Genomic DNA, 13,698 nt, shown 5'->3' on the forward strand with positions numbered 1-13,698 from the left:
TATTTTGACATAATAGGTGTGACTGATTAAAACCTTTGTTTTTGCTCAGGAATAACTTGCTAAATCTTCACCGACAAAACTGCTGGATGAGATGGCGGAAGCCGAACAAACCACACACCATTTGTGAGCCATTATTAGGCATTAAGTTATCAAGTCAAGCCTTCTCTGGTCAATGTGCCCGTTAAACCAGAATGACTCAGGAGAATTACTGCCAATTCTACTGACTTGAGGAAGGAGCCTTGACTTTATAGTCACAAGACCCGGGTTCAAATTTTGCCTCTGTTGTATCTGAGTGACCTTGGCAAAGTCTTATTACTGGGCTACAATTTTCTCATCTTTCAAAAACTATTACAATAGCAACAACATTGATAAAGCACGTTAATGTATCTCCTTTTCTCTCACAACAACGCTGGAAGGTTGTGACTTGCAGTTATGGCGTAGGGCCGAGCTGCTTTAGAAAAGACACATAAAACCGGCATCTTGGGCAACGTGGGAGGCTCTTCTGCCCGGCCTCCTCCAGTGAGGCAGGGTTACTGACACTCCCAGGACATGCAGGGGAATCTGACACCCGTGTGGTTCCCTTCTCATGTCTCCTGTGAGGTAGGCGGTCACTTGGGGAGGGAGGGAGGGTAGAGGATAGGACCAGATGCACAGAATGTGTGAGAAGATTAGGGCTCACAGTCAGTCCTGACCAACTGGGTGCTGGAGTTAGGAGACTAGGATGAAGAAACTACCCGAGAGATAGCTAGAGTGGAGGCCTATGTTACAATGCAACGAGCGCAGGTTCCGGAGTCAGAAGAGCGGGGTTCAAATCTCATCTCTGACATTTACTAGCTGCATATGTAAACGTCTTCAGAAAGTGATTTATCTCTCCAGCCTCAGTTGTGCTATGCAGAGAGTGGACTAGATGGCCTCCGAGGTCCCTCCTGGCTCCAGAACCATGACCTAGGAAGGACATGTGAGGCTCCCACACTGATTGTCCACATCTGACTTGCCTTTAAGGTAGGAGTAAGGGATCAAGCTGTGGTGAGTCGGCTCAGTCATTCACTGGATTAGAGTCAAAGGGATCTCGGTTCAAATTTTGGCGCTGATAACTTCCTAATTGTTGATCCTAGGTGAATCACTTCTCTCAGACTCAGTTTCCTCACCTATAAAATGGGATAATAGCAGCACCCACTTTATAGGGTTGTTGTGAGGAATGCTTGACTTGGCGTGAGGAAGACTTGGATTCAAATCCTACCTTAGACCCCAGCCAAATCATTTGCCTCTCTATGCTCCTCGGATTCCTTAAATATAAAACAAGGGATTAGACTTGGTGGCTTTTACAATTTCCTTTCAGTTCTAAATTTATGAGCTTTTGAAAGAGATAATGTATGTCAAGCTCTTTGTAAACCTTGAAAGGCAACCAAAAATGTCAGCTGTTAATTGTTACTGGGTGAAATTAAGGAAGAATATAGGAAAATTCACTCATTTGTTCCCCACCTATTTTTTTTTAATTGGATGAGTTAGAAGATGAGCTGTTGAACAGGTCCGTGTTAGTCCACGCCTCCAGCCTCATCCTTCCCCTTTAAGAGTTCTTCCCCTTTAAGAGTTCTGCCCACCAATAGGCATTCAATCTATCAGGAAAGGACTCATCTCAGCTGTGGGAGATCAGCCCCTCAATGAGCACATTTCAGCTTTGGTCCCAAGCTGCCTGTGGTTAAAGATCAAGGTGGAATGGTATGATTTGATTCTCCTTTTCTTAGGAGGGTAGGTTGCTGTTTAGCTCTAGCTGTACCCCACTCCCTACCCGAAATAAACACTCTTCTACAATCAGGAAAAAAATTTCATTTGATGCAAATTCAAGATCAATCCATTGATTGATTATGGGGTCCCAAATTTAGAGGTGAAAAGGACCTCAGAGGCCATCTGGCCCAACTCTTTTATTTCACACAGGAGGAAACCCAGCTTGTCCCAGTGAAGGTACTTGCTGGTTACCAGCAAAATTTTCTCCCATGTTCTTCACATTACTGAAGCAATAACACAAGGAAACAGAGAGAAAACTTAATCCAGGCTCCCAAGTTCTGGGTTCAAATCCTAGTTCTAACACTTGCTAGCTAGTGCACAGGCTAGTCTCAGAGCCTCACCTTCCTCATCTACTTTATTTTGGTGGGGTGAGGGTGGGGGTAGGGGTATGGAAACAAGGGGTCACACCTGGGATTTCATTCTGGTATGAGCATTCTGATGCAGAAATTCCCTTCACTGCTACAGGATGGCACCTCCTCTTCAGATGAAATTAGATGATGTGTATGTAAAGAATTTTGGAAACCATAAAGCACTCTATAAATGCTTGTTCTTGTTAGTGACCATTATTATTATTATTATTATTATTTTGGACTGTCATTTCATTGATACATAGAGAGGAAACTCTCTGCCACCCCCCGACTAGCAACTGCTCTACATTTTAAGAGTCCCCAAAACCTTCCATGGTGGTGGTGGTGGGGAGACTGAGAGGAAATTGACTTGCTCAGGTCACACAGTCAGCATCTTCCTGAGGCTGCCCCTTTTCCCTCTTACTTGGACCTAGACCATCTGTGCTCCTCTGAAATCAATGCAAAACTCATATAGTTTGACTTAAGCCATGACCATTTGCTAGCACTGACAAAGCACTTTAAAGTTTGCGAAGAACTTTCCATCGTGACTCAGGTGGTCCTTGAAACAGCCTGGGAAGGAGATGCTCTTCTTCTCCCCATTTTATAGATGAAGGAAGTAAGGTTCACAGAGTTAAGTGACTTGCCCAGGGTCACAGAACCAGGATTTGAACTCAGGTCTTCCACTGTGCAACTGCTTCTCAAAGGTTCAAAAGTAACATGTAGAATTTTGTTATAACCTTTATTAAAAAACAAGCAATATGAAATGGTGGCTCACTGTTTTAGATGGAACCCCTTGGATGGGCGTATATTCTGTTCCAGATAAGGAAATGGGGTTTTTTTTTAGTATTTAAGTTCAGATCTGTCTGTAGCTGGACTAGTGGGGACCCTGGAGTATTGCAAGTGGGTCAGGCTGAGCTGGGGGGCAGCCGTCCATGCCCACATCGGATCCTGTCTGTTTTCCCATCTCAGTGCCTTTGAAAATGCTCAGGCAGGGGTGTCTCCTAGGAGAGTGTTCATGGCAGTTAAGGAAGTCAACCCTCTGATGTTCTTGCCATGAAAATCGGGGGAGCCTGCCTGGGTTTCTCTGAAAAGCCAGGAGTAGGGAAATCCACCTTCCTGGGGGAGTGTGTCTGTGAGGCTTCTCTCTGAGCCTGCTGTTGGCGCAACCTTGTACTTTCCTGACTCAGTCGGTCAGGAAGGAGACAGGAAACCCACGTACCCCTCCCAGCAGTTGGGCCATTCCCCCTATCGGCCACCTCTGACGTAGCCGGGCTTTGGTGACACAAGGTTAGACATTCAGCCTGGCTAAGTCAGGAAGACAGGTCACTGTTTATATGGTTGCACGAGGGGGAATCATGCCCAGGGAGCTTGCTTGCTTTCTTCCTTTCCCTATTGGGTTTCTTTCCGTTCCTCTTTTCTAGAGGGGAGCTTAAACATCCTGTTTTCAAAACATCTGATGGTTTGGCCAATGAGGGGCCTGGACTCCAATGGGCTTACTTCATTTGGAGCCCAGACAATTCCTTTGCTATAGAAGGGGACGGGATATTGAAAGTTAGAAATGAGCCAGCATTGTGACGCCTTTGGTGGCCCTTAAGTGGTTGGCTCGAGGCACTGCTGACATCCTTTTGCACCTTGAAAGACAATGCCATAGCGTCAGAAAAGAAGTTGAATATATTCCGGCTATTTAGTGTTTTAATTTCTATAATTTGGGGAGGGGCGGCTACCTCAGCTGCAAAAGCCATCAGCGGACCTTCCTCTGAGATCATGCTCAAATCCATTTGGTCTCAGGGGTTGGCCACTGGGAGGAGAGGCACACACAAAAACCAGGATTTCTGCAGCTCCGTCTCTGAGAGTAGCCCTGGGGAAGTCACTCGGGGACACCTCCCATTGAATGGAGCATGAGGGTTAAGATGACAGTTCCTCTTCCTTCCACATTAAGGGCCTTGGATATGGAGCCAATTATCTTGGATTAGAGTGTCAGCCCTAGCTTTCATCAGTTGTGTGGCCCTGGGATAGTCACTTAACCTCTGAGCCTCAGTTTCTTCATCTGTAATGTGGGGATAACAGTACTTGCACGCCTAAATGTAGGGAGTTGTTGCGATTAGATGGAAATATTATTAGCACCATCAGGATTCTGCTATAAACATCCCAAGCACCTCCAGGATGTGCATCCATAGAGCATGAGTGTGCAAAACACTTTGTCTAGGCTCTGCGTACACCTACGAGGATGACAGCGATGACTGCTACTGTGGTCTGACTATGAACTCCATGAAATAATAATAATCATTATCATTTTAGTCATTTTCTTCAGCTGCGTCCAATCCCATTTGAGGTTTTCGTGGCAAAGACACTGGAGCGGTTTGCCATTCCCTTCTCCCGCTCATTTTACAGATGAGGAAACTGAGGCAAACAGGGTGAAGTGACTTGCCCAAGGTCACACAGCTAGTAAGCATCTGAGGCTGGATTTGAACTCAGGAAGAAGATTCTTTCTGACTCCAGTCCTGGTGCTCTGTGTCCTACGGCGCCATCTAGCTATCCCATCATCATCATCGACCCAACGACAAAGACAGATCACACCTTAAGGTTTGCAAAATGTTTCACAGCTTTAAAACTATGATTTTCTTATTCTGAGAATGGCTAAGCATTGCTGATAACATGAAACACATGTAACTAATTCCCACCGCTGGTCAGCGGGCAGGCGTGTGCCTGACATATAGTAGGTACTAAATCCTAGCAGCTAGCATTCAGATAGCACTTCAAGTTTGCACAGAACTTTCCATAGGTTATTTCCTCTAATTGTCACAACAACCCTACGAGGCAGGGAGGGAGGTACTATTACTAACTCCATTTTACAGATGAGGAAACTGAGGCAGACAGAGGTTAAATGATTTTCCCAGAGTCACACAGCTAAAAAGTATCTGAGGCAGGATCTGAGCACAGGCCTTTCTGACTCGGAGTGCAATACTTTACTGCCAATGCACTACCCAATTGCCCCAAGTACTCTCTTCTCCCCACTTCCTATTGACCAAAAGGAAAAAAAAAGAATCCTCTGATACTTTGTATCTATATGACAGTGGGCTAATATTACACTTAACCACCCTGGGCCTCAGTTTCCTTTTCTGGAAATGAGGGGTTGGGCTGGATGGCCTCTGAGGCTCCTTTTAGCTCCAGAGCTATGATCCTACCATTCAGTGTGTAATCTACAAGAACGGGCACTAGGCCACCAGCATATTCATTGCCAGAGGTGGACCTCAGTGGCCTCCTAGTCCAGCTGGTCTCTGAACAAGGGTTCCCTCTCCAGAACCCCTGACAACTGGACATCCAGTCTTTGCCCCAAGAGCTCTATCCCAGTCCCTCCCAGGTCAGACCATGCATCTTGAGGACCATCCTGTCTTCCAGGGAAGTGTTTTTGTTTGTTTCATGTTTTCTAATGACATCAAATCATTCCTTATTCAGTCATTTGGGATTCTTCTTCTAAACTTCTCTAAAGAGTCTAAACTAACAATTATTTGGATTATTTAGACTTTGGAGAAAAAAAACCGGCAGGGAAAAGACCAGGGTTTATTTCTGCCTTTAATCTGGAGGTGGGGTTTACACAATTTAAATCATAGATTTAGAGCTGGAAGCAACATTATTGGTCATCTAGTCCATTCCTCTCACTTTACAGATGAGGAAACTGAGGCAACTTAAGTGACTTGCCTAGGATCACTTTGCTAGACAGTATCTGAGGTAGGATTAGAACTCAGATCTTCCTGACTGAATTGCAGTGTTCTATCCACTATGCCAAGCCAGTGGGGGCATTTCACTGTGCCTTCCATAGGCTCTTCTTGGCCGAGGCACACAGAGAGCCCAGAAAAGTTTCCTGCCCTAAGATCTGAGCTACTCAACCAACCAGAATGAAGCCTTGGTCCTCTCTTTAGTGCTAGAGCCTGCTTAACTTTCATTGTTCCCTGCATGGTGGCTAGTGAAGAAGATCGGAAACTGGACATGATGCAGGAGGTCAGGACAAACTCCCTGCACCCAGAACATCATGAGCTGTGAGGCAGGAGAGCAATCGATCTCCTTCTTCTTCTTCTTCTTCTTCTTCTTCTTCTTCTTCTTCTTCTTCTTCTCTCTCTCTCTCTCTCTCTCTCTCTCTCTCTCTCTCTCTCTCTCTCTTCCTTCAATTATGAATACCCCCAAGAAAACTGCAAACTGCTGTACCTCCAAAACAAAGCCAGTGGAAGTACTAATACCTTGATATCCCTGTAGGGTTTACAGTAAGAGAGGACCTTGAAAGAAGATCTGGATGCAAGGCAGCAAGACCCAAAGAATGCCCATGGGTTTGAGATGCAAGTTGCGTGAGTCTAGGAAAGTTACTGCCCCTCTCTGAGGTCCTGTTTCCTCAAAGTCAAGTAAGGGGGTGGCTCCACTGGATTGCCACAGTCCCTTTCAGTTCTAACAGTGGTCTGCAAAATGCTAGTAGGTCCAATCTGTTTGATGCACAAATAGGGAAACTGAGGCCCTAAGGCAGAGAAAATGCAGTTTCTCCATCCATCCCCCCTGCATACTCACACAAACACACATGCATATACACACACAAGGTATAGCCACACTCCTTCTCCTGGCTTGTAGCTCACATTCACCATGATGGGACGGAATGAAGCCCCGGCTCTCCGTATTGGGACCACATGGGCATTGGGGAGGTCTTTACAAGGGATGCTAAGTGTATGTGGAAATGCTTCCAGGGCCCCTCCAGACTATATTTACAACAGGCAGGAGTCTCTCTCCCTCAGGCCCGAGAGAGCCCTGACTTTTATCTTTAAATAGAAGACTGAGAGCAGAAACCAAAGGGCAGAAATGGAAAGTTGGGTTAGGAGCCTGGCGACCTGGGTTCAAATCCCAACTCTGCTACTTTCTCACTGCACACCGTGGGAAGGTCGTTTGATGGGGGATGATATGGTAGGCAGGGGCGAACTGCGACAAAAATCAAACGTGCTAACAATGCAACTCAAATATCAACTGTTCTATGGTATCATAAGCTTAAATTCTGCGTTTCCTTCCTTCTAAAAAAAGTGAGTGTCAATACATTTACAGGAACTTACTAATACAAACTTGTCTCCCCCCCACCGGTTCTTAGAAACTCTTCTACCACAACATACCCACAAGCCACCGAACTACTCCCACTTGAATACCTCCAGGCATGGGAAACTCACCACCTATCCGGACAGCTCACTCCATTATTGTAAACAAACAAGGCGCCGAAGGACACTCACAGCTCCCTCCCCTCCTTTTAGCGGACCCCCTACAAAGCTCGGGCCACTTGGGTGGTATCTCTGCCTAGGCTCAGCCTCTGTAGGCAGGGACTGGAATCTCCCTGAAAGTATCCTAGCGGAGAGTGCCCCACACAAAGTAATAAAACGTCTGGGCAAGCATGGAGCACCTTCGGCATGTGCGGACTAGAAGCCACTCCAGGTGTGGATCTAGTGCCCCGGGGAGACTTCAGATTATAGTTCCGGGCAGGTGGGCCTGGACAGTGAATAACTACATCCTGGGGGGTAAGGGGTGACCTCAACTCCTCCCCCAAGTATGGAAGTCAGCCTTCCCCAGGAGAAAAGACAAACTGTTTGAAACCCTGGCTACATAAATTAGCACTGCAAGTCTGGGTGTTAATTAAACAAATGATATAATGACCCCTTAATTAAAGCCCTACCAGGGAGAAGTTTTGTTGGGGGATTTATAACACAAAAGTCCTTTGTTGACAGCAGGCTTTAATTTCAAATTCTGCCACCTTTGCGATTAGGGCGTTCTGTGAAATAACCCGCTTTTAGAGACGGAAATGTTTTTCCTTTACTTTAGGCAGTTGAATTTTTTTTAAACCCACAAACTTTGGAAAACTCTCCACTGGGAAGCGGCAGCCTTGCCTCCCCCAATAATGACACCTCCCCTTCTGATGACTTAAAAGAAGTTCGGCAAATACTTAACTTACTAATTCCCAACTCATCGAGCTGGCTAGACACTCAGATCCGAGCACTATTCACCCGAGAAGTGGAAGGGAGCTTGCTGAAATCACTCAGTGCACCTCTCTCCTTTTACGGAGGAGGAAACTGAGGTGGCGGTGGGGAGTGGGGGTCCGAGGCTGGAAGAGACGGCCCCAAAGTCACCCAACCGAAGCCAGGCAAAGTTGTGCCACCGCATTTCTGTCAAACATTCTCGCCCTCCTCTCAGACAGCCTGCCTTGTGTTTTTCTTAAGTGTCAAACAGCTAAATAAAAAAGGAGATTCTAAAAATTCTTTTGTCTCCCTGGAAGCTTCTTTTTTTTAAAGCCAGCCCTGCTCTGCCCACCGTGCAGAAGCCAAGGGTCCTTTCGGAGATAGGACTGCGCCTCAGATCTCCAGCGTGTCCCTTTGCCCCGGGCTCAGGAATCCGCACGCAGGACAGTACGCTCCGCACCAAGGTGCACCAAGGCGCACCGAGACCGCCGGCGCTCTAATCAGTGTTCACAAAGGGCCCAGCCAAGAGGCTGCGAAGGAGCGCGCTCTGGCCAGGACGTCGCGGATCCTTACCTTGTTGGAGGCCATCTCGCTGACTGAGCGGTACGTCTGGATGGTCTCCAGCTGGTCCAGACACCAGTCCAGTTCCTCCAGAGTCTCCATAGCTAACTTTTGGTAGGACTCGTCTGCAAACAAGCACACGGACATGTAGTTAGGCGGCTGCAGACTGTCCATGGCTACGGGGCTGAGGCTTGGGCTGCTGGAGGGACCACAGCGCTCCTTCATCATGAGGCCAGGCACCTCTCTGGCGCTCTCCGGCCTGGGGGAGGACTAAAGACTCAGAGGGCTGCGCCTGGGATGCTCCTCGGCCAATGCCGTCCCGGCGCCCGCCCCCTCGACTTGGCCAGGAGGCAGGAGATGTCACTGAGCTCGCAGGCTAGGCACCACTGGGTGAGGAGGAGGAGGAGGAGGAGGAGAAGGAGGGCAGGACTGAGGCGGGCACTGCCAGCCTCATCTGCATAAGGTTGCTGCTGCTGAGGCCAAGGGAGTATTAGAGAGGCACGGCCACTGCCTCTCCGCCCCCTTCCTCCCCCCACCTTTCTCAGTGCCTTCCTGAGTCAGCAGCCCTGGGCGGTGTGATGTCACTTCGGAGAGGATCGGGGGCTGACAGAAAAGTGAGCAGCCACGCGTTGTTTCTCCAAAGGGGAGAAGTTGGGCAAAAAAGTCATGAGGCTCCTGGCTTACGCGCTCCCTCGCTGCCTAAAGTGACTTCCCCAAACTCAGACCCATTCTAAGAAGGAGGGCATGGTCTCAGGTCCCCATATCACCCCTTACTTAGAATGAGGGGGCTAACTAAGAGGACCCCCTGCTCAGACTTAGGTAGGTGGGAGGGTCGGAAGCAACAGTGCCTGGAGCTGGCAAGAAGCAAATAAGTTTCGAAGCTTGGGGAGTCCTGGGGCTCTCATCCTCCTGAACAATGAGAAAACTTCGGTCTTTCCTTCTGCTGGGGACCAAGAGCTCAGAGAAATCACGAACTGGATTCTCAGCCAGGGATCTGGAAAGGACCTAGGGCTGACTTCTCTCTGGGCTTTGCCTAACTCCTGGGCTTTTTGCACAGCTGTCTTTAAAAGGGCATCTCCTGAGCAGATTTCTCAATAGGCTTCAACAGAACAAGGGGTCTTTTATGCAGGAAAAAATTCTTTAGTGTGCAATAAAAAAAAAAACAACGCTTGCAACTGTTAATATTTACAGCCTACCCACCCCCCTTTTCTATAAAAATAAGTTTTATTGATGCTTCTTGTTTTTCAATCATCTTCAGTTCTGGCAAAACTCCCCAGGCCTTGTGTACACTGAATTCTCCATTCAATCCATTGAGCAACAGACATTTATTAAGTACCTACTATGTGCCAGCTATCATGCTAGAGTGGAAGGGTACAAAGACAAAATTATAACAGTCCCTGCCCTCCTCTACACCTACACATCTAAGTACAAATACCAAATCAAACAGGGAAACAAAAACACAGGATGTAACCAAGCCAGCTGGTTATGTATGTAACGTTCTGCCCTGGTAGCCCTCACCTCTCTGCCTGTTCAGACCATTACTTGTTTGGTTTTGTTTTTTAATTTTCTCTGCACCTGGTATTCTTTTAGCAATCTTACTAGTCTGAATCTTGGCAATCACTTATATCGTTTAATTCATTCTTTATAGTGTTCCTTTGGTTCAGTTTATTTCACTCTGTCCTAGTATATACAAATCCCCTCCCTACCTTTTCCCCACTGAATTCCTTCTAAGTGCCATTTCATTGCATAATAGCATTGGTCTAGCCTGGCATCTAAGCACAAAACCCAGCAAACAGTAGGCACTTAAGAAATGCTTATTGATTGATGATTTCTATATACTAGTTTATTCAGTCTTTTCAAACAGTGGGAGCCTAGTTTATTGGCGGGCAGCTAGGCAGAGGCCTGGAGTCAAGAAAACCTGAGTTCAAATTTGACCTTAGACACTTAGTAGAGGTGTGACCCTGGGAAAGTCATTTAATTTCTATTTGCCCCAGTTTGCTCATCTGTAAAATGGGGTGTTAACAGCACCCACCTCTCAGAGTTGTTATAAAGATAAATGATTTAATACCTGCAAAGGGCTTGGCCCACAGTAAGCTCTACGTCAGTGTTAGCTCTCATTATCGGCAGTTTTTTGTTACCACAAACTCTGTGCACTGGCATGTACCAGGATTTTGTGTTTCTATTTTTTCATCACTGGTTCATATATCTAGATCATCTGGTCAGAGCGTGGAGACAATTTATCCATTTTCTGGTAACATTCCAATCATTATCTAGAAGGATTGGCCCAATTCACAGCCCTCTCCCCATCCTCCAGTGTAGAATATTAATGACCCTTTATTCCCACAGTGCCCCCACCCAGTCCATCTGTCAATAAGCATTTATTAAGTGCCTACTATGCATTAAGTTGGGGATATAGAGAAAGGTAAAAACCAGTTCCTGCTCTCCAAGAGTTCACAGTCTAATTGGGGAGACAACGTGCCAACATCTATGTCCAAACAAGAAGGAGACAGGATAAAGGGGGACCCTTGTCTCTTGTCATTTGGGGCATCTTGGCCAATGGGCAGAGCAGGAAGTCACATCTCAGAGTTGTTTTAATGTAAATTGCTGGGAGCCTACACGACCTTGAATGTGTTTCCTAGTTCTATGTCCTTTTTCTTATCTATGTCCTGCCTTAGTTCTATAAGCATTTGATTTCAAATTCAAAAATGTATGGGTGTGTTCATTCATTCAACAAACATTTGCAGAGCACTTCAGGGTATCCTACTAGATGATAAGGAGAAATTCAGTTTAGAGAAGACCTGGTGCTGGCCTTCAAAGAGCTTATAATCTACAGTCAATTTTGATTCAGTATGGCACAGTAGATGAGAGAGGGGCATGCTGTGATTCAGGAAGGCTTGAGTTCAAATTAGCTTCAGACACTCAATGTGTCACCCTAAGCCTCAGTTTCTTCATCTCTAAAATGGAGGGGAGGGATAAGAGCACCTCCCCCTCCCCGGAAAGTTGAGAGGATCAAGTGAGATGATGAATGTAAAATGCTTTAAAAACCTCAAAGGCCTATCTAAATAACAGCTTTTATTAGTAAATCAACAAATATGGGAGGCAGCCTAATACAGGGGAAAGAAATATTCTGAATTTGGAGGACTTGGGTTCAAATTCTACCTCTTACTACTTGTATCACCAAGCTTGAACAAATTACTTCTCTCTGGTCTCAGTTCCCCCATCTGTAAAATGAGGTGGTTGGACTAAGTGACAAGCATCCTAGGAAATAATCCGATAGAGGCTTTGACAAGCACAGTGGAAGCAAAGGGTCCTTCTATCTGGAACCTTCCAGGAAATCTTCATGGAGAGGGCCACTGAAGCAAGGCAGCAAATGTTCCCATGAAGCAATGGAGACTTCACAGGATTCGTCACTGAGTCTGAATCTCTTCCATGCCACTTACTACATGTGGCAGCTTGAGCAAGTCTCTTACTCTTTCTGGGCCAGTTTCCTCATTGGGGGTAGGGAGGTTGGGAAAGCTGATGTCTGAGGTCTACTCCCGCTCTGACGCCATATCCCAGGTAGAGGTAGAGGCGACATCTTTCTAGGAAGTAACAAGGCATGGGGAGGCTATGTAAGGGAAAGGCAGAACCAGCTATGGTCCTATTTGTCTGGAGGGTGGGCTGTGGGAAGGAGGATTTGCCTTCAGTAAATGGCTCTCAGAATGCATATGCTAAAATTATTCTAATAAAAATATGGTAATTTTTATGAATAGAATAAATAGAGTAGAAGTGCTCTGAGGTCCTCCCACCTCTAAAGCCTATGAATTGGATGGGTTATTAAAATGAGAGAGGCAGAACAGCTATGAAAAGGCTGGGTTCTTGTCCTACCTCTGACTTATATTGTCTGTCTGACCTTGGGCAAATCACTATCCCCCTCTTGGCGATGGGATCAGAGATTTAGAGCTGTGAGGGACCTTAGGCATAGTATAGTCCAATCTCTTCATTTTACAGGTGAGAAAACTCAGGCCCACAAAGATAGTGGCTGAGCCAAGGTCCCACATCATAAGTAACGGACCTGGGTTTTGAACACAGGCTATTGGGTCATAGATTTAAAACCGGGAAATATCAGAGAGGCCATTTAGACCAACTGGCTCACTTTACACTAAGGAAACTAAGTCTCTGAGAGGCCTTTAGCTCAACTCACACAGGTACTACATAGCATGAGGGATGAAAACATGCTCACACCCACAGGACTCTGAGTCCAAGGACCTCCCATTTAAACACTGGCTTGCCACTCCCCACCCCAACCTCTCTCTTCCCCCCAAAACAAGTAAAATGTAGATTCCTTACACACAACCATGCCCGAATGAGGCTTGGGGAATGTGACCATCATAAAGCATATAGTAATAAAATTGTAAAACATCTTAAAACAAAAAAAGAAAACAAGCTTCCAGAAAAATGCTACGTTCTTGTTGGGTTATTGAATGGCTTTCAAAAATAGGATGATACATTTTTAGAGCAGGAAGAGACTTAAGAGATCATTTCATCCAACCTTCTAATTGTACCCTTGAAGGTAAGTGGAACCCAGAGAGGTTAGAGACTTATCTAAGGTCACACGGCAAGCCTGTGGGGAGAGCCAGGACTAGCACACAGGTTGTCCAGATTCCTGTTACTTCTCCTCTAACAGCCTCAAATCAGGAAGCATTTATTAAGCTCCTACTATGTGCCAGGCACTGTGCTAAGCGCTGGAATGTTGCGCTGGAGATTCTGTTATTAACCTAATGGGTGAGGCATTCAAAGCCCTGAGGCAGAAAAAAAAAAGGCTTTTTTTTTTTTTTTGAACTGACAGGAATCCCTTGGCCACCGACACCAGTTTCAAAGAATAGTAGTTTTGTTTACCCCCTGGACAAAACTGAACTTAAGTATAAACAGGAGTTAAAATTCGATTTCCTGTATGTCATACTTTGCAAACCACCCAAACCACAGGAGGTAACTTCCTCAGTCTCTCTCCCAGGGCTCTGGGAGGCTGGGCGATGCTTGCAGAGCCGGACACA

At 46.2% G+C, this 13,698-nt stretch overlaps 1 protein-coding gene across 1 annotated transcript in view; it reads right to left on the minus strand.

Moving 5' to 3' along the window:
• The window catches only part of PDE4B (phosphodiesterase 4B), a 444,362-nt gene that overhangs the window by 40,404 nt on the left and 390,260 nt on the right, over positions 1-13,698 (minus strand). Inside the window, exon 6 of the mRNA XM_036755376.1 lies at positions 8,678-8,790. Within this exon, the coding sequence (XP_036611271.1) occupies positions 8,678-8,790 (113 nt within the window). The remainder of the gene's footprint in view (positions 1-8,677; positions 8,791-13,698) is intronic.

The sequence above is a fragment of the Trichosurus vulpecula genome, chromosome 4, assembly GCF_011100635.1.
Source record: "Trichosurus vulpecula isolate mTriVul1 chromosome 4, mTriVul1.pri, whole genome shotgun sequence".
NCBI classification, from domain to species: domain Eukaryota; kingdom Metazoa; phylum Chordata; class Mammalia; order Diprotodontia; family Phalangeridae; genus Trichosurus; species Trichosurus vulpecula.